At 43.9% G+C, this 21,521-nt stretch overlaps 1 protein-coding gene across 3 annotated transcripts in view; it reads right to left on the bottom strand.

Moving 5' to 3' along the window:
* The window catches only part of myo1b (myosin IB), a 263,983-nt gene that overhangs the window by 102,606 nt on the left and 139,856 nt on the right, over positions 1–21,521 (bottom strand). For all 3 annotated transcript variants that reach the window (XM_078404126.1, XM_078404124.1, XM_078404125.1), the window contains exon 8: positions 1,196–1,294. In XM_078404126.1, the coding sequence (XP_078260252.1) occupies positions 1,196–1,294 (99 nt within the window). The remainder of the gene's footprint in view (positions 1–1,195; positions 1,295–21,521) is intronic.

The raw sequence follows: 21,521 nt of genomic DNA, 5'->3' as shown, positions 1-21,521 counted from the left end.
ATGAAGTGTCAAAAGGAACTGCAGATGCTGGTTTACACCAAGATAGACAGACTGAAGAAGAGTCTCGACCCGAAACGTCATCCATTCCTTCTATCCAGATGCTGCCTGTCCCACTGAGTTACTCCAACATTTTGTATCTATTCTCAATAACATTAATGTCCTTTCTATCTTCTCTGTGCACATATCCACAAATTCAGTTCAATTCTATGTTTTTTTTAAACAGTCAGCCTAAACCTACTATCAAGGCTAACACATAATAACCAAGATATAATAAAGTGAGAGAAAATCTTACATGAAATAAGCTTCAGCATGCTTCAGTGTCTTAAAGCGAGACTTGGGCAAGGCTGAAGATCGTAAGAAAAAAACTGTTCCTGAATAGGTATGCTCCCATTAATCCTAATATTACTGCGAAACAAGTAAATAAAATGGTTCTGATTGCTTGGGAGTTAAAACATCTCTATCTGAACTAAACAATGTTGGAATGATGGAATTATTCTGCAACTTATATTCTGAATTGAAGCAAGTAAATTCCACCAATTACCTCAGGACCTTGCAAACTTGCACTGGCTCACAGTTCGGCAATGCCTCAAATTTAAAATTCACTTTCTTATGTTCAAATTCCTTCATGGCCTCACCTTACTCTATCTCCATAATCCCCTCCTGTCCAACAGCCATCTGATATTTCCAACAGCATCCGATTCTGGTTTCTTGCACACCCCCAATTTTCATCATTCTCCCATCAGCAGCCATGTGTTTAGTTGCCCTGTTTCTCGACCCTGGACTCTCCTCCCTAAATCTCCCTATCACTTTACTCTTTAAGCTGCCCCTACAATCGCACCCCCTCTACCAAGCTTTAGGTCATAAGTTCTAATGTCTCCTTGTGTGAACTGGCTTCCAATATTGTGAAGTGCCGAGGGGATATTTTTTGCTCAAGGTGCTGTTTAAATGCTAACAGTTGTTTGCGCTGGAACAAGTTAGCTATTGGGTATCCATGTGACTGGGAGAAGATGTGTAGGAAGGAACTGCAGGCGCTGGTTTAAATCGAAGGTAGACACAAAATGCTGGAGTAACTCAGCGGGGCAGGCAGCATCTCTGGAGAGGAGGAATGGGTGACGTTTCGGGTCGAGACCCTTCTTCAGACTGATTGGGAGTACACACTGTTTATGTCTGTAGTGCACCAAAGTATTGTACTTACTCAGCAGATCCTCGGAGCCACCTGAGAGCAGCTGATAAAAGATGTGGAAATTCCGCTCACCCCTGGGCTGCTTGACAACTCGCGACTTCTCCAGGAGATCTTTTAGAAAGGAAGAAAGTTTTTTTTTGTTATTAAAAGTAGTACACGTGGATCATTTATCTAAAATCTTTACAAAATGCGCTTGCAGCGATTTTCCATGATTACACTTCAATCATGGGAACGTTTAATGTTTCCCAACATACTTGTTGCCATGAGATACCGAGGTTTAAAAAAAATAGTTTGATATGTATTTAGGCATTTCTGACTAAATACATGTCAAATTGGCACTGTGAGTGCAAGTAGTGCATTCCTGCTCCAATTGACCATCAGGATGAAATAAAGAAAGAAAAACATTTGCTAGCACGGACTTTCTAAAATGGAAATATATTGGACGGTCCACAGAGAATAATAGTCAAAAATTATGATTACCATGACCCAGTTCTGCCACTGCCAATTCTACCCATTCCAAAAAAGCAAATGACTTGTTAAAGAACACAATGTTTTACTGCTTCTCAACATAAATCCTGACCGTTTTCTTTTCCAGCCCACATTTCTCTCTCTCCCTCTTCCTCTCTGCCCACACCCCTCTTTCTCTCTCACATTCCCTCTCCCTCTCTGCCCACACCCCTCTTTCTCTCTCTCTCCCTCTCCCTCTCTGCCCACATCCCTCTTTCTCTCTCACATTCCCTCTCCCTCTCTGCATCTCTCACTCCCATGCATGAAGGCAGCCTTAATACACCAATTCCCCTGCTTTAGTGAATGCATCTAGACAGGTGCATACTGCTGTTAACCAGACGGAAGAATGGGATGGTGATTAATAAAGCAGAACAGCAGCGGTATCAAGGTTGAGGATTACTTTTGGTTAAGAGAAATATATTCCATGAAATGGGGTGGGACAAGGTGAGGAAACGCCTCCCCTCCCCTGATGCATTAGGGGTTGGACACGTTAGAGGCAGGAAACATGTTCCCAATGTTGGGGGGAGTCCAGAACCAGGGGCCACAGTTTAAGAATAAGGGGTAGGCCATTTAGAACAGAGATGAGGAAAAACTTTTTCAGTCAGAGAGTTATGAATCTGTGGAATTCTCTGCCTCAGAAGGCAGTGGAGGCCAATTCTCTGAATACATTCAAGAGAGAGCTAGATAGAGCTCTTAAGGATAGCGGAGTCAGGGGGTATGGGGAGAAGGCAGGAACGGGGTACTGATTGAGAATGATCAGCCATGATCACATTGAATGGCGGTGCTGGTTCGAAGGGCCGAATGGCCTCCTCCTGCACCTATTGTCTATTGTCTATTGTCTATTGCTGTGAATCCTCTGCGCTCCATCCCATTCCTCCCCTGAGTTTTCAAAATTCTTTCTGATGTGCAGGAGTTCAGTGATGGCAGTTCTGAGTCTCCCGCAAATTCGGACACCATGCACAAGACGTGCTAAAAAATCCCAAAATTGCAAAGGTGGGGGAGTCGGATTGATGTACGAATGAACTAGGAACGATTTGTCAGCCGTGCCAATGTTCCCTCGCTAAATGAAAACATTAACCTCCATGTAAAATAACAAAAGTTACCATTGGTAAACAACAGGCATATAGTCACAAATTATAGGAGTAGAATTAGGCCATTTGGCCCATCGAGTCCACTCCGCCATTCAATCATGGCTGATCTCTGCCTCCCAACCCCATTTTCCTGCCTTCTCCCCTTAACCCTGGACACCCGTTCTAATCAAGAATTTGTCCAAACCTGCCTTAATAATATCCACTGACTTGGCCTCTGCAGCCCTCAGTTGTAATGCGTTCCACAGATTAACTACCTTCTGACTAAAGAAGTTCCTCCTCACCTCCTTTCTAAAAGAGCGCCCTTTAATTCTGAGGCTACGACCTCTGGTCCTAGGGTCTCCCACCAGTGGAAACATCCCTTCCACATCCACCAAATCTATGCCTTTCATTATTCAGTAAGTTTCAATAAAGTTCCCTCTCAAGCTTCTAAACCCCAGCATGGAAAGTCCCAGTGCTGTCAAATGCTCATCGGATGATAATTCATCATCATTATTATTATTATTATTATTATTATTATTATTATTATTATTATTATTATTATTATTATTATTATTATTATTATTATTATTATTATTATTATTATTATTATTATTATTATTATTATTCCCCTTTCATTTTACATGTAAGAAGTATTTACTATAAGCATCAGAAATCTTTTTTTTGAGAACTGGGGCAGAGATGGGTGGGGTTCCCTGTATATTGAAAGAAAATGTGAAAATATTGTCATTCATTCTGGTTTATTATTGCCCCGTGCATCGAGATGCAGCGAAAAAACTTTGTTTTGCATGTTATCTAGTCAAATCACACTACATATGAGTAAAATCCAGCCATACACAGGCACAAAAGGCTGCACAAAAAAAAACCTTGCATTTATGTAAGCTTATTTTTCAAACATTTAATCATTGAACATGCAAAGGGCTGGTCTGTGTGCTGAAGGAGTTTGCAAGAGTAGTTTCTTGGATCTTGGTATGATTTCTCCCTTTGGTTGTCCCCCATCCCAGCAGGAATATGGGCAAATACAAATTGTTGTGATGGTGTGACAAGCACGAGCAATTGAATAATCTAGACCTCCAAAGATCATGGCAGCACGGTGGCGCAGCGGTGGAGTTGCTGCCTTACAGCGAATGCAGCGCCGCAGACTCAGGTTCGATCCTGACTACGGGCGCCATCTGTACGGAATTTGTACGTTCTCCCCGTGACCTGCGTGGGTTTTCTCCGAGATCTTCGGTTTCCTCCCACACTCCAAAGACGTACAGGTATGTAGGTTAATTGGCTGAGCAAATGTAAAAAATAAATAAAAATTGTCCCTAGTGTGTGTAGGATAGTGCTAATGTGTGGGGATCGCTGGGCAGCGCGGACCCGGTGGGCCGAAGGGCCTGTTTCCGCACTGTATCTCTAAATCTAAAAAAAATCTAAATCACAGGAGTGGGGATGAGAAACAAATCTAACCCTGCATAGAAGCAATCAGACAGATGAATTTCACATGTACCCTCCCTTCCCTCTCTCTGTCCTTCTCTATCTCTCTCGCTCACAGTCACGTTGAAGTCGGAGAACCATCACACCACAGTTTGGAGATATGAAGGGGAAGAAAAATAGAGAGGACACCCTTTTCAATAACGATTTTATAAAACTTATGTTTCCCAAAACATGACCCAATGCCCATCTGGCGATGTCTATGGACTCTCCCATGGGATTGGTAGTTATTTATTATTGTTCAAGAGGACCCTCTTGAACTCAGAGATGACTCTCATGACCTTCAACAGGTGTACAGCAGAGAGCATATTGACTGGTTGTATCACGGCCTGGTTCGGCAACTTGAGTGTCCAGGAGCGAAGAGGACTTCAAAAAGTGGTGAACACTGCCCAGTCCATTACAGGTTCTGACCTCCCCACCTTGGAAAGGATTTACAGGAGTCGCTGCCTCAAAAAGGCAGCCAGCATCATCAGAGACCCATAACACCCTGCACTCGTTTTACCCCTGCCATCAGGAAGAAGGTAGAGAAACATAGAAAAATAGGTGCAGGAGTAGGCCATTCAGCCCTTCCACCCATTCAATATGATCATGGCTGAAAATCTAAAATCAGTTTCCCGTTCCTGCTTTTACCCCATATCCCTTGATTCCTTTAGCCCTAAGAGTTCAATCTAACTCGCTCTTGAAAACTTCCAGTGAATTGATCTCCACTGCTTTCTGTGGCAGAGAATTCCACAGATTCACAACTCTCTGGGTGAAGAAGTTTTTCCTCATCTCAGTCCTAAATGGACTAACCCTTCTTTCTTAAACTGTGACCCCTGGTTCTGAACTCCCCCAACATCGGGAACATTTTTCCTGCATCTGGCCTGTCCAATCCTTTAAGGATTTTATGTTTCTATAAAATCCCCTCTCATCCTTCTAAATTCTAGTGAATACAAGCCCAGTCAACCCATTCTTTCATCAGACGTCAGTCCCGCCATCCCGGGAATTAACCTGGTGAAACTACGCTTCACTCCCTCAATAGCAATAATGTCCTTCCTCAAATTAGAAGACCAAAATTGCACAGAATACTCCAGGTGAGGTCTCACCAGGGCCCTGTAGGACCTCCTTGCTCCTAAACTCAAATCCTCTCGCAATGAAGGCCAGCATGCCATTAGCTTTCTTCACTGCCTGATGTACCTGCATGCTTACTTTCAGTGACTGATGTACAAGCACACCCAGGTCTCGTTGCACCTCCCCCTTTCCTAATCTGACACTAATCAGATAATAATCTGCCTTCCTGTTCTTGCCACCAAAGTGGATAACCTCACATTTATCCACATTATACTGCATCTGCCATACATCTGCCCACTCACCCAACCTATCCAATTCACCCTGCAGCCTCATAGCATCCTCATCACAGCTCACACTGCCACCCAGCTTTGTGTCATCCACAAACTTGGCGATGTCACCTTTAATTCCCTCATCTAAATCGTTAATATATATCGTAAATAACTGGGGTTCCAGCACCGAGCCTTGCGGCACCCCACTAGTCACTGCCTGCCATTTTGAAAAGGACCTGTTAATTCCTACTCTTTGCTTCCTGTCTGCCAACCTGTTCTCTATCCATGTCAATACCCTACCTCCCAAAACCACGTGCTCCAATTTTGCACACTAATCTCTTGTGTGGGACCTTGTCAAAGGCTTTTTGAAAGTCCAGATACACCACATCCACTGGCTCTCCCTTATCCATTCTACTTGTTACACCCTGGAAAAATTCCAGAAGATTAGTCGTGCATGATTTCCCCTTCATAAATCCATGCTGACTTTGACCGATCCTGCAAGCTGCTTTCCAAATCCGCTGCTACAACATCTTTAACAATCGACTCAGGCATCTTCCCTACTACTGAATGTAAGGCTAACTGGTCTATAATTCCCCGTTTTCTCTCTCCCTCTTTACTTTAAAAAGTGGGTTCAGTAGGAGGAAACCCTACTGCCATTAGGAGGAAACATAGATTGATTCAAACTCATTAATTCATTCGAAGATAGACACAAAAAGCTGGAGTAACTCAGCGGGACAGGCAGCATCTCTGGAGAGAAGGAATGGGTGACGTTTCGGGTCGAGACCCTTCTTCAGACACAACGGTCTCGACCTGAAACGTCACCCATTCCTTCTCTCCAGAGATGCTGCCTGACCCGTTGAGTTACTCCAGCATTTTGTGTCAATCTTTGGTTTCAACCGACATCTGCTGTTCCTTCCTACTCACTAATTCATTCAGCTGAAATGTCTTTATTGGAATCTAAACATTCCTTGTATCTCATTGATCACTCAGTACAAATGAACTAGGAATGATTTGTCAATCGTACCAATGTTCCCTCACCACATTAAAACATGACCATTAACCTCCATTTAAAATACCAAAAGTGACCACTGGGTCCGTAAAAAACTCCGCATTTATTATTAAGGCCCTTTCATTTTATATGTAAGAAATATTTGCTATAAGCATCAGAAATTATTTTTCGACTTGTAGAACATAGAACACTACAGCCAGAGATAAGCCCTTCGGGCCCAATGCACCATAGAGAGCATTCTAACACATTGCATCCCTGTGTGGTATCTCAGCTGCACGGAGGCAGAGAGGAAAGCTCTTCAGCGGGTAGTCCATAGAGCTCAGAGGACCATCGGAACACAGCTACCAGCCTTGGAGGGCATCTACAACACACGATGCCTCAGAAAAGCCACCAGCATCCACAAAGACTCCTCACACCCCTGCAACAGTCTGTTCGAACCTACCATCGGGCAGACGATACAAGGCCTTCTACGCCCGCACCTCCAGACTCAGGAACAGCTTCATCCCCAGGGCCATAGCTGCTATGAACCGGTCCTGCTGAGCTGGATGGTCACATCGCACAGCGAACCGGCATAGATCTACTTGCACTTTATTCTGTTTTAAAACTGTTACAATTTGTTTCATTGGGTTGTTTAAATTAATACTGACTAGTTAATTAATTTATTGCATCGTATGGGAGGCGCTTGCCCAATCTCGTTGTACCCCTGTACAATGACAAAAAAGATATATTGTATTGTATTGTATTGTATTGTATTGTATTGTATGTATGTATGTGTCAAACATCACGCCAAGTTAAACTAATATCCTCTGCCTACACATGATCCTTATCTCTTCATTATCTCCATTTCCAGGTACCACTATCATATCTGACTCCACCATCAACTGTGGCAATGCTTGTTGCCACTTTCAAGGAGCCATGGATGGTCCCCAAGATCCTACTGTTTATTAATGCTGTTGAGGGTCTTGCCATTAATTGTATACCTTTCCCTTACATTTGAACTTCCAAAAGTGCAACACCTCACACTTGCTCACGTTAAACTCCATCTGCCATTTCTCTGCCCATTTCTGCAGCTGATCTATCTCCCGCCATTATTCCCTTCATTTTTATTATGTTTAAACCATTTAGCTGCGCTTTTCTAATCTCAGGAAACTCAACTAGTGATGGAGGTAAGGAGGGCCTGGTCCATAAGGTAAGTGCATAAGGTAAGGTAAAATATAAGCAAGACTGTTTCCTCCCAGCCCAACAAGCAAACATGGTCACAACACCAAGATTTCAAACCCCCTTCAAATCCCCAAGTGATCTCTTCTGAAAGCTTTCCCCACTGTCTGCACTCCACCAATTTCGATGCCACCTGGAAGCTTACTAACCAGCCCTTCTACATTTATGACCAAGGTGTTTAAACAGAGATCCCAGCCATAGATCCTTGCGGAAGTCCAATGGTCACAGATCTCCAGTCGGAATAACACCCTTCCACCACAACCCTCCGTCATTTATGAGTAAGCTTGTTCTGAGCCCAGTTCTGAAGCCAGTTTTGACTTGAAGTCAAAATATGGGATTGGTACATGTGACATCACAATATGCCATGTAAGGGTTTTCATGAAGAGTTATGTTATTAACTCTTCTGTTATTAAAACCACCCACATTTTAAGGATCGTCAAATAGTGCTGTAATAATATATTTAAAGTCTTCTACTGTCAGAAATAACTTGTAATACATGGTTTTAGATCCTAAATTACATGATTCATAATCCAGAAAAAAAGAATTTATCAAACCTGCAGTGTAGCTAAAATAGTACCACTGACAAAATACTATTTGTAACTCGGGGCAAACCTTCAGGCAGGACAGAAACGATCGCATTCATCTCTCTCGTTTATTTAATGCTTCATTATTTAAGGCCATTAAACTGCACATCGAGCACTGGTGGTGAAACAAGGCATCGGACAATGGACCTTGTGAAACGCTAATTGAGCATGACAGGTGCCGTGAGAGCACTTTCATGTCATCCTTTCATCCCAACTAATTACATGAATAAACTGGGTGGTACAGCCCTGTCCGTTGCATGTTTCCACCATTTTAGTTTGACAATGAAACTAGCCCAAGTATATATTGTACTGTGCTCATTAACCCCCAAGAGGGCAACAGAAGAATTGTTGATAGAAAAGACGCGTATTCTGTTTTGTTTGATAATGTAGCATCTGACAGTGTAAATTTATGGATTTTTTTGCAACCATAATCTGCTGCAATAGAAGGAATGGGATAATTTTAAACCCTAAGAACAGCTTGAGTGACAAACTAGAATTAGAATAAGGTCAAGCTGCCTGTTCCAGCTTTTAACAAGGACAAGAGGGGGTGACCTCTCTCAGTTTCACATATGGTTAAAGCAGCTTTAGAAAACCTTTTCTTTAAAACGGGAGTAATTGGTGTAATATTGATGTAATAACTTCTGTAATAACATGGTCATATCAGACAACATTCTCAGCACAAACCCCTGTACTATTTCTCCACACAAATCAAATTAAAGCAGCTTTAGAAAACCTTTAACGGGTGATTTTATTCCCTTCATTTTTATTATGTTTAAACCATTTAGCTGCACTTTCCTAATCTCAGGAAACTCAACTAGTGATGGAGGTAAGGAGGGCCTGGTCCATAAGGTCAGTGCATAAGGTAAGGTAAAATATAAGCAAGACTTTCTCCTCCCAGCCTAACAAGCAAACATGGTCACAACGCCAAGATTTCAAACCCCCTTCAAATCCCCAAGTGATCTTGCTGATCACTATCATTCACCTCCCTCTCAAACTGCAATGCTCCCTCCAATTCACCAGCACCTGATCCTTTCCCAACCCAAAACATGATCACCCCGCACAGCAATAATAATGAGCCCCTTACCCACTCTTTTCTCCCCTCTGTCTCTCTCTGTGTCTCTCTCTTGGGTCTCTTTCTTGTGTCTCTCTCTGCTGCTCTGCCTATCTGTTTTAGTCTCTCTTTTTTTGTATATATCTCTCTTTCCTTGCCTGTTTATCTCTTTCTTTATCTCTCCCTTCTATCTGGCACTCTGCCTTTCTCTCTCTCTATCTCTCTGTTTGTCTCTATGAATTGCTATGTCTATCATCTTGCCTCCCTCTCTCTCTCTGTCTGTTACTCTGTGTCTGTCTCTTTCAGTCTGTCAGTCTCTTTCAGTCTGTCAGTCTCTTTCAGTCTGACAGTCTCTTTCAGTCTCTTTCTGTCTGTCTCTTTCTGTCTGTCTGTCTCTTTCTGTCTGTCTGTCTCTTTCTGTCTGTCTGTCTGTCTTTCTTTCTGTCGGTCTCTTTCTGTCTGTCTGTCTGTCTGTCTTTCTGTCTGTCTTTCTGTCTGTCTGTCTCTTTCTGTCTGTCCCTTTCTGTCCGTCTGTCTATCCATCTCTTTCAGTCCGTCCTTCCATCCGTCCGTCTGTCCACCTTTCTGTCTGTCTGTCTCTCTCTGAGCTTCGGTCTTACACCAAATCCCTTCCCACCTGACAAGAGGATAAGCAAGGTGTCAGATAGAAGACCTGCATGACTTGCAAAGATCAAAAAACAAAGTGCTGGAGGAACAGAGCAGGTCAGGCAGCATCCCACCAGCTAGAGTGCGGTCTTGACCTCCCATCAACCTTTGAACTATCTTTAATCGCACTTCCATGTACAGTTTTTCGCTGACCGGATAGCACACAGAAAAAGCTTTGCACTGTACCTCGGTACACGTGACAACAGTAAACTCAACTAAACTAAACATCTGTGGAGGAATGGATAGGTGACGATTCGGGTCAGTAGCAAACTAACCCAACCTGAACAGAAATGTTGCCCGTCCATTCTCTCCACAGATGCTGCCTGACCCACTGAGTTCATCCAACACTTTGTTTTCCTGCTCAAGACTCCAGCATCTGCAGTTTCTTGTGTCCGAGTTTGCAAGTAACATTAGCAGGATGTCCAGGAAACTCCTGTCTCCCACTTAGAACTCCTCCCCATTCTTTGCAAACTTCAAAGTGTTTGTATGCATTTTAAAATGACAATATCAAAGCAAAATGTTATGTATCCATTTACATAAGTTCTAGTTTACAGCTACATACCACCAAATCAAACAGGCAAGATAAATAGCAGCTTGAAGTACAGTTTCCTTAATTTGATTTGTGTGGAGAAATAGTACAGGGGTTTCTGCTGAGAATGTTGTCTGATATGACCATGTTATTACAGAAGTTGTTACATCAATATTACACCAATTACTCCCGTTTTAAAGAAAATCCAAAGTTTGATAGATTCTATGGCGGTGTCTTTCATTTACATGAACCAGTTCTAGGCTTAGGTTTCCCTGGTGTTCATTGTTGTAATTGCATAAGAGGAAAGATAATGCAAAAGATATTTTGATCAGATAGCTTCTAGATCTCAAGTTGGCCAAAAAAAGGTGCATTTTTCAACACTCTTCTCTATCTACGGTGTAAATGATTTTATAAATATATTTATTTTAAACAATATTGGTTTTTTTACATTTCTATCCAGCAGAAAAAATAAATGATTTTATAAATATCTTTATTTTAAACAATATTGGGTTTTTTTGCATCTCTATCCAGCAGAATAATCAATTCTTACAGAATACGGATTTCAGGACCAGAGGGGTTGTGAACCAGTAATTATTTTGAGTATTACTGTCCATTTCACAGCATGATTGCAACAATCATTCTCAGTTTTATAGTCATTCAACTGTAAACTCTGAGCCATTGTTTTGCAAAGTCTAGTGAAAAGTAACTCATTGTTAGCATGCAAGTCAGCAATAAAATAAGTCAGCTGGCAGCTGACAAATTGCCAATTCACTAACTTTCCCCAATTTATCCTTGACTTCGTGTAAACAGCTGAATGCTGGGGCATTTACCAGAAAGTATGCAGGAAAAAGGTCTCCAAATAGTGGATAATCAAAGAAGCTGTGATATGGGTGAAAAATTCTGCACATTTTCAGGTACCACAGATATGGCAACAGGAACATACTTGTGATTTATTGTAACGCAAAGTTACCTGAGAAACCACATTGGTGTGACTATAGCCAGTACGTTGTAATCAGATCAACTAACAGATAGCATTATCGATTTATTCACAAAATGCTGGAGTAACTCAGCAGGTCAGGCAGCATCTCAGGAGAGAAGGAATGGGTGACGTTTCGGGTCGAGACCCTTCTTCAGACTAACATCCTAGCATCCGCTGCTCCAGATGTCAACTTATTTACATCGGCGAAACCAAACGCAGGCTCGGCGATCGCTTCGCTCAACACCTGCGCTCGGTCCGCATTAACCAATCGGATCTCCCGGTGGCTGAGCACTTCAACTCCCCCTCCCATTCCCAGTCTGACCTTTCTGTCATGGGCCTCCTCCAGTGCCACAGTGAGTCCCACCGGAAATTGGAGGAACAGCGCCTCATATTTCGCCTGGACAGTTTGCAGCCCAGTGGTATGAACATTGACTTCTCCAACTTTAGATAGTTCCTCTGTCCCTCTCTTCCCCTCCTCCTTCCCAGATCTCCCACTGTCTTCCTGTCGCCACCTATATCCTTGCTTTGTCCCGCCGCCCTGACATCAGTCTGAAGAAGGGTCCCGACCCGAAACGTCGCCCATTCCTTCTCTCCTGAGATGCTGCCTGACCTGCTGAGTTACTCCAGCATTTTGTGAATAAACACCTTCTGCTTGCAGAAGAATATGCATGAGGTAAATCACACATCATGGTTTTGCCACCTAATTTTCAGTGCTATCCATTTTAGTCTCTGCAGCTGTCCAGTTGTAATGACTTGCATTACTGGGTTAGTGGCCTCCATAGGAATATATACCACAGAAATAGTTTTGCATTGGTGTTTGTGTTGCATATGAGCATAAACCTACCAGGCCTACCTTACAGCATTGAAAATCTGATTATTTCAAGACTGGAATGAATAATTGATAAGAGGTCTTCTTCACCACCACCCCCATGACTGACTACTATACCCAGCTCTAACATCAATCCCACGTCAAGAGCCAATGCAAAATGGGACATATTCCAGATATAATCTGGAGCTTTCCCCAGCACCAACGTATTATGCACCTTCTCTTTCTCTTCACCTCTATTGACCATTGAGCTGATCGCGTTTGAAATCCTGCACTCTGTAGTTCCTTCCTTAATCCTTTCTGTGTCCTCATATCCTTCTCATCCTTTTGAGAAACAACGCTAATGAGGCATTTGATCCAAAGAACACCGCAGCCAGGCTTTCCTTTGTGAAGTTCCTTGGGATGTACTTCTTCAATATTAGAAATATATTTCCATTATAGTTGCTGCTCTTCTCTCAGTGTCAGACTAGGGAAAGTAGATTTTATATGATGTAAAGCACTCAAACTTTCACAGCCCCAGGTACGTACGTGCTAAAGATAGGTTTAGTTTGGTTTAGAGATCCGGAAAACAGGCCTCTTGGCCCCTGAGACCACGCCGTCCCATTCACACTAGTTCTTCGTTATCCTGGTTTCTCATCCATTCCCCGCACATTAGGGGTAATTTTAGAAGTCAATTATCTAACAAATATGCACGTCTTTGGGACATGGGAGAAAACCAGAGTACCTGGAGGAAACCCACATGTTCACAGAGGGAACATGCAAACTCCGCACAAACAGCACTCGAGGTCAGAATCAAACTCGTGTCTCTGGTGCAGTGAGGCAGCAGCTCTCCCAGCTTCACCACTGTGCTGCCCATAGACCAACAAAGAAACTGGGTATTTATCCCACTATCGAACGTTCTACCCTTTGAGCTAATTCCCCAATAGGTTGCCTTCATTCACAATCTATACCTCAACATACATCAATTAATGCAAAACGATTATTTTTCATGTTTAAATTTTTTTATTATTATTGTCACTTTCCATTACTTTCACTATAGAAAATCAAAAGAAAAATGCAGACGCTGAAAATCTGAAATAAAATAGAAAAGGCTGGAAATACTCAGCAGGTCAGGCAGCAAGCGTGAAGAGTGAGTCAGAGTTAATATTTCAGGTCGATGACATTTCATTGAATATATTTTTAAAAATAAAATCGCAGCATATATTCAGACAACAAAACAAATATTATAAGAAGATAACTGCAGATGCTGGTACAAATCGAAGGTATTTATTCACAAAATGCTGGAGTAACTCAGCGGGTCAGGCAGCATCTCGGGAGAGAAGGAATGGGTGACGTTTCGGGTCGAGACCCTTCTTCAGACTGATCCGTAGAGTAGGAGGGCAGGAGAAATCACAGAGGGGGAGCAGCGAGAGAGCATGTTGCTAAACTCTCGTCGAAGAGAGGAGGAGAACTTCTTCAAAGTGGACATACCTTGAGGAGAAATCGCAGTGGAGCAACCAGTAGTATAAGAAGATAACTGCAGATGCTGGTACAAATCGAAGGTATTTATTCACAAAATGTTGGAGTAACTCAGCAGGTCAGGCAGCATCTCGAGAGAGAAGGAATTGGTGACGTTTCGGGTCGAGACCCTTCTTCAGTCTTCACATTTTGTGAAAAGCAAATATTATGTTTCCTTTTCTGCATGTCCTCAGATATGTGCAGTAAAATTCTGATCATCAGCTGCACTTGAGATTCTGGTTGTGCTAGATTGGCAAATTTTGCAAACAATCCTTTCCTATTCCTACTAATATCCCACGATATTTTAAATCCACTTTTTTAAAGATGTTACCAAAAACCTCTGGAAGACCTCCAGCGTGGTCTCAGGGGGCCTATTTTCTGGGTCTCTAATACATTTTCCAATGAACCTGGTCATTTTAAAGGGTGTTCTGGAAACAGCGTCCTGGTGAGTATGAAGGGAGTGCAGGAGGAAGGTCCCAGTGTGTTTAAAGGATGCACAGGAAAGAGAACCAGGTGAATTTAGAGGGAACATGGGAAACAAGGCCACTGTGTGTTTAAAGGAAGAGGTGGAAATAGAACCTTTGATCTTGAAGGGAGTGCGAGAAACATGACCAGCGAACCAAATGTCAAGACATGTGGATTTCTGAATAATCATAAAGCAGGCTTTCATCTTTTAACGTCGTTTCAAATCAGTGACGGCAGTCTCGGTTTATAACCGGACCAAAGGCCGACATGCACTTCAATGCCACCCTGAAAAAGGCACCATCAGAATTACATTCCCTTCCGCTTTATTGTCTTACAAAAAGATCAGGCTGCTCGCACAAGTGGGGGATGGGGAGGGGGGTTTGGGGGCGGAGGTAGGGGTGAACAAGTGCAGACGCGTTTAGTGTTTGGCTGCATGGAGATGAGGAAATACTGTGCCTTTTAAAACTGAGCTGGATCAGTCTGCCAACACTGTCAAGAATGACGGCTATCGGGTCAATAAAGGCTGTTTCGAAGTGTTGTTGAAACACAACCTCTCTATTTTTACAAAAGCAAGTTGCTAAAGTGCTTGTTATCTGGAGGTTGGAGGACAGGGGGTGGGGAAAGTACATAATTCTCTGAGCAGCTGTGCAGTGCACTCCGAATAAAACATTGCAAACATACACTGCAGAGAAAAGTGAACACTAAGTCAGGCTTGGCGTGAACATGTTCTTATTATGTTTATCCATTGTTTTATCGCACATTTTATGAAGCTATTAGCATTTAGCATAAACATTTGTTGGGGCTAAATAATAGAACTATTATAGAGGTGGCAGAAATTGTATCACCCACTTCAATATTAAAAGAGAGCTCTTTGTATCCACAGTGCCCTTTCACTGCTGCTGAATGCCATACACCAAATTAGCAATGAAGGACGTCTTTCTCAATGTAAACTTTAAGCATTTTGACTGAGACATTCCTTCCATTAATGCTGTAAAAATGGACTGCAGGATCAATTAGTTTCTGCAGCAAACTCTCAGCCGATGTCCCAACATCTGCCCACACTAATGGACTGAGAACAGTGCTCACTATAATTCTTGTTTACATGCAATTGTGCATTAAAATGTTACCACAAATATTTTTGGCAAAAAGTGGAAATTTACTTTTCAGATGTCGGGGCCAAAAGGGCAGTTATTTTTTTCCCACATTCCCAGAGAGGAATCCAAGTGCAGATTGTGCAGGATGGAGGTGAGGTTATGACACTGTGGTTTTGATTCACAACTACATCACTTCCTGTGGGATCGCCTTCCAAATGTACAAATCCCTCCACGATCCCTAAAAAGCCCAACTTGCACAAAAAGCTTCTGGAAAACCTCTGAAGGGCCCCGATGCAGGATTTATTGAATTATTTCCTGATACAGTACATAAGTAATAATCAAATAATTCAGAAATAAACTTCAAAGCAAAAATGTTTAATGCATTTCATTTCAATGAAATGACTCCAAATTGCTGTGGTTTAAAAAAATAATAATTTCAATAATTACAAATAAGTGACTTTATCAGGAGTGGATTGTATCTAAATGTGTTTTCCACAAACATAACTAGTAGCAACCTATCTATGTCCTATTAAAAAAGAATATGGATTTAAACTACTTCAGTTTAAAAAAATAAGGAAATATGTTCCCACCCAAACCACCCCCTCCCCAGGTACTTTCCCCTGCAACCACAGGAGATGCAACACCTGTCCCTATACCTCCTCCCTCGTTCCGCCTAAGGACCCCGACAGTCTTTTCAGGTGAGGCAGAGGTTCACTTGCACCTCCTCCAACCTCATCTACTGTATCCGTTGTTCCAGGTGTGTACTCGGTCAGACCAAGCGCAGGCTCAGCGATCGTTTCGCTGAACACCTCCGCTCAGTTCGCTTAAACCTACCTGATCTCCCGATTAATAAACACTTTAACACTTTAACTCCCCCTCACATTCCCAATCTGATCTTTCTGTCCTGGCCTCCTCCATTGTCAGAGTGAGGCCCAGTGCAAATTGGTGGGACAACACCTCATATCATATCATATCATATCATATATATACAGCCGGAAACAGGCCTTTTCGGCCCTCCAAGTCCGTGCTGCCCAGCGATCCCCGCACATTAACACTATCCTACACCCACTAGGGACAATTTTTATATTTACCCAGCCAATTAACCTACATACCTCATATTTTGCTTGGGCAGCGTACACCCCAGTGGTATGAACATTGACTTCTCTAACTTCAGTAACCCTTGCTTTCCCTCTCTCTCCATCCCTCCCACTTCCCAGTTCTCCGACCAGTCTGACTGTCCCTGATTACATTTTATCTCTGTTTGCTTTGTGGTTACCTTCTCCTAGCTTACAATGATCTATTCTACATTTTCCTTCATCGCCTCCACCCTCGTTCTCACCTTACACTTTCAATAAAATGCTACAGTGGAAAATAAATCCAGTCGTTTTGAATACGCAGGGTAATTGTTTTCAGACTCAAAACCCCTCGGTATCAGTGTCAATGCTCCAGTCTTCAGACACATTCACAGGGACCTCAACGTATGTTGAGAAATGTGTTTAGATAAGCACTTTAAGTACAAATTCTTAATATTTGTCATTTATGTTCCACTGCTGCCAACGAGGCAACTTATTCAACAAGTAGGCACTCTGCCTCCATTGTTCTGAAGTACAGGAAAACTCCATTAATCGACTAACCACTGGGGCATTGGGGACTGCCAGCTGATTTTCTGGACTATTGAATGTTTTTCCTTTTTAAATACTAACAAATTTTTAATTTCCTTTTTTAAAAAAAAAGACATTACATGGTGTATGATATATTTTCCATGGAATCCAGTAAATTTCAAGGGGACACAGAAATGGGGCCCCTGTGAATTTAAAGAAAGCGTGGATTTGGAGCCCAAATGAGTAGCGTTTAAAGGGAGCGAGGGAAAAGAGGCCCAGATGCATTTAAAGAGAATGCAGGGAACAACATCTCAAGAGCATGGAGCCAAACCATGTGAACGATAGCACGCCAGACTATTGGAACTTTATTGTGTTTTTCAGTTACGCAGCATGAGAACATGAGGAATAGGATCATTCATTTCTTCAGGAATGCTACGCCATTCGTTATGGGCAGATTTTCTACATAAAAATCCACCTCCTTGCACACGTCCCCTGATTCCCATAGTATTCAAAAATCTAGTGATGGCTTGAATATACTCTGCAACCTAGTAACCTCAAAGGTCTGCCCAGAGAACTCCGAAAGGTTCACAACACTTCCCCCCCCCCCTCCCCCACCCTGCCCATTATATGAAGAAATCTTATCCTATTTAGTGCCCCAGACATCAGTCTGAAGAAGGGTCTCGACCCGAAACATCACCCGTTCCTTCTCTCCTGAGATGCTGCCTGACCCGCTGAGTTACTCCAACATTTTGTGTCCGCCTTCAATTTGAACCAGCATCTGCAGTTATTTTCCTAAACCACCATTTGCCTGTCACACCTACTTCTTCTGGATTTCACAGCCAGAAAAACAGCTTTCGCCTTCTTCTCTTTAAGGCTTATACATGTTTTATTGAGAGTTGAGGAGTTGGATATAAAAATGAAAAACAATTGTTCTCTACTTGGGTATGAAAATGCCACTGGTTTCTATTGGTATTTTTCAAAGCAAAATTATTTTAAAAAAGAGGGAAGCAATTTACAGGATCACTTTCATCACTTAATGTTACCCGCGACATAAATTCATTGACTGCCAGTAAATTCTCCGAGGCTCTCACAGCTGCCCCCAACATCTGCACTATTGAGGCCTCCCCCCCCCACCCCCCCATCTCAGCACTGAGGATCTCACCTCTTTATTTAATATCACTTGCTCTTCCATCCTGGATTCTATCGCTCCCCTTAAAATGAAAAAGCCTAAGCCCAAAGGTCGGCCGTGGCTCAATGACTCCACCAAAGCCCTAAGAAGGGAGTGCAGAAAATCAGAAAGGAGGTAGAAATGTGACAAGCTTCAAATTTCCTTCGAAATTCTGAGAAACAATCTTCTCAAATACCAGGAAGCAGTAAAGTTTGCTAGAGCACAATACTTCTCCGACCTTATTTCCAAAAACTCTCATAACTCCAAGGTCCTATTTAGCACAATTACCTCTGTCATATGTCCCGCCCCCAGTACCAGCTTAGTTGGGTCCCCTGCTAAGTGCGAAGAATTTGCGAAATTTTTCATCAACAAAGTTGAGAACATTAGAATGAACATTTCCCCTCCCACCCGTGACCTAGCTGTCTCACTAGTCTGTTCATCTAAATTGGACTGCTTCCAACCCATCACTCTATCCTCCCTTGCAAAGCTTGTCTCCGCTATTAAACCTGCAACCTGCCCCCTTGATCCTGCCCCCACTGCCCTTCTGAAGGATGTCATTGCAATAGCCGGTCCCAGCATCCTCTCTATTATCAACAGTTCTCTGGCCACTGGCACTGTTCCAACCAGTTTCAAGCACGCGGTGGTCCAGCCCCTACTGAAAAAACCTAACCTAGACCCCACCTTGCCTAGCAACTACAGACCCATTTCCAAACTGCCATTCCTGTCAAAAGTCCTTGAAAAGGCAATTCTAAACCAATTAATGCCCTACCTGCACCAAAACACCATCCTGGAAAGTTTCCAGTCAGGTTTCAGAGCCCACCACAGCACAGAGTCTGCCTTGTTGAAGGTACACAACGACCTGCTTCTCGCCATCGACACCGGCGACTGTGCAATCCTGCTCCTTCTCGACCTCAGCGCAGCATTCGATACAGTGGACCACACCATCCTTATTGACCGTCTCCTGTACGCGGTTGGCATTGATGGCACTGCCCTGAGCTGGTTCGCTTCGTACCTCAAAGATAGGAGTTTCGCCATCAACATAGGCAGTTATTCCTCTGCTCCAGCTAGCCTCTCCTGCGGAGTTCCACAAGGCTCCATCCTAGGCCCCATTCTCTTCTCTCTATACATGCTCCCCCTTGGCCAAATCATTCAAAGGCACGGCATTTCTTTCCACTGCTATGCCGATGACACTCAGCTTTACCTCCCCCTGAAACCCAACAACCAGTCAAATTTAAACAGCCTCTTACACTGCCTTGAGGACATAAAATGTTGGATGGCACAGAACTTCCTCCAATTAAATGAGAGCAAGTCTGAGGTCATCCTATTCGGCCCCCCCGACTCCATCAAATTGATAACAGGCAGTCTTGGAAGTCTATCCTGCCTAGTCAAACCGCATGTCAAAAACCTCGGCATGATATTTGACTCTGCATTAAAATTTGATAAGCAAGTCAACGCTGTGGTAAAAGCCAGCTTCTTCCAACTTCGAACCATAGCTAAAATCAAACCTTTCCTCCAATTCGACGACACAGAAAAAATCATTCACGCTTTCATTTCCTCCCGCCTAGACTACTGCAACTCCCTATACACTGGGATCAGCCAATCTTCCCTGTCCCGCCTGCAACTGGTCCAAAACGCCGCAGCGAGACTCCTGACGGGTACCCGTAAAAGGGACCACATCACCCCGATTCTGGCCTCTCTCCACTGGCTCCCTGTACGGTACAGAATCAACTTCAAGCTCCTCCTATTCACGTATAAAGCCCTAAATGGACACTCCCCCTCCTACATCAAAAATCTTCTAACCCCCCTCTAACTCCAGGTCCCTCAGGTCGGCCGACTTGGGGCTACTCACTATCCTGCGGTCTAGGCTTAAGCTCAGGGGTGACCGCGCTTTTGCGGTTGCAGCTCCTAGACTGTGGAACAGCATCCCTCTCCCCATCAGAACTGCCCCCTCCATCGACTCCTTTAAGTCCAGGCTCAAAACCTATTTCAACTCCCTAGCGTTTGAGGCTCATTGAGGAGGCGCTGTGAACTGTTTGCATGCTACTGTATGTTTCATTTTTTTTCCATTGGAACCTAATCAGATGTACAGCACTTTGGTCAACGTGGGTTGTTTTTAAATGCGCTATACAAATAAAATTGACTTGACTTGACTTGACTTAAACTTCGGAACAAATCCTACCTAACAAGTCGCTTAAAGCACATGCAACATCTTATGCATAAGGAAAATGTTGCCTGGGCCCAACAATCACTTTCAAAATGCATTGACATTTTCTAATCAGCAGCCTAAGAACTTTGGGAAAAAACAATTGTTGTAAAGTTGTCAACATATACTGGCTGTACGTGGCAGAAGATATTGGAGGCCAATTCACTGAATGTTTTCAAAAGAGAGATCTAGCTCTTAGGGCTAACGGAATCAAGGAATCAAGGGATAAGGGGAAAAAGCATGAACGGGATACTGAATTTGGATGGTCAGCCATGATCATATTGAATGGCTCATTCTGGCTCGAAGGGCCGAATGGCCTACTCCTGCACCTATTGTCTTTGTTTCTATGTTTCTAATTACATTAAAACTGCTATGGTCGTGCTAGCATAAAAAAGTGGAAGCTGACAGTGGAGGAGGAGGGAGTGGGGGAGGAGAGGGTGCTGCACCAATGCAGGAGACAACCCTAGGAGGGAGGGGGAGGGGGAGATGGGGAGGGGGGGGGGAGAGTGCTACACCAATGCAGGAGAGACAACCCTAGGAGGGAGGGGGAGGGGGAGGGGGAGAGACAAGGGGGGAGGGAGGGGGATGGAGGGCGAGGGGGGGAGTGGAGCAGGGAGGGGGAGTGGGGGAGGAGAGGGTGCTGCACCAATGCAGGAGAGACAACCCTAGGAGGGAGGGGGAGAGGGGGCAAGGGGGGAGGGAGGGGCAGGGAGGGGAGGGAGGGCGAGGGGGGGAGTGGAGCGGGGAGGGGGAGTGGGGGAGGAGAGGGTGTTGCACCAATGCAGGAGAGACAACCCTAGGAGGGAGGGGGAGGGGGAGATGGGGAGGGGGGGGGGGAGAGTGCTACACCAATGCAGGAGAGACAACCCTAGGAGGGAGGGGGAGAGGGGGCAAGGGGGGAGGGAGGGGCAGGGAGGGGAGGGAGGGCGAGGGGGGGAGTGGAGCGGGGAGGGGGAGTGGGGGAGGAGAGGGTGCTGCACTAATGCAGGAGAGACAACCCTAGGAGGGAGGGGGGTGGGGGGAGAGGGCAAGGGGGGAGGGAGGGGGGGAGGGGGGGC

This window comes from Rhinoraja longicauda, chromosome 8 (assembly GCF_053455715.1).
Source record: "Rhinoraja longicauda isolate Sanriku21f chromosome 8, sRhiLon1.1, whole genome shotgun sequence".
NCBI lineage: Eukaryota > Metazoa > Chordata > Chondrichthyes > Rajiformes > Arhynchobatidae > Rhinoraja > Rhinoraja longicauda.
This window is presented reverse-complemented; position numbering and strand designations above follow the sequence as displayed.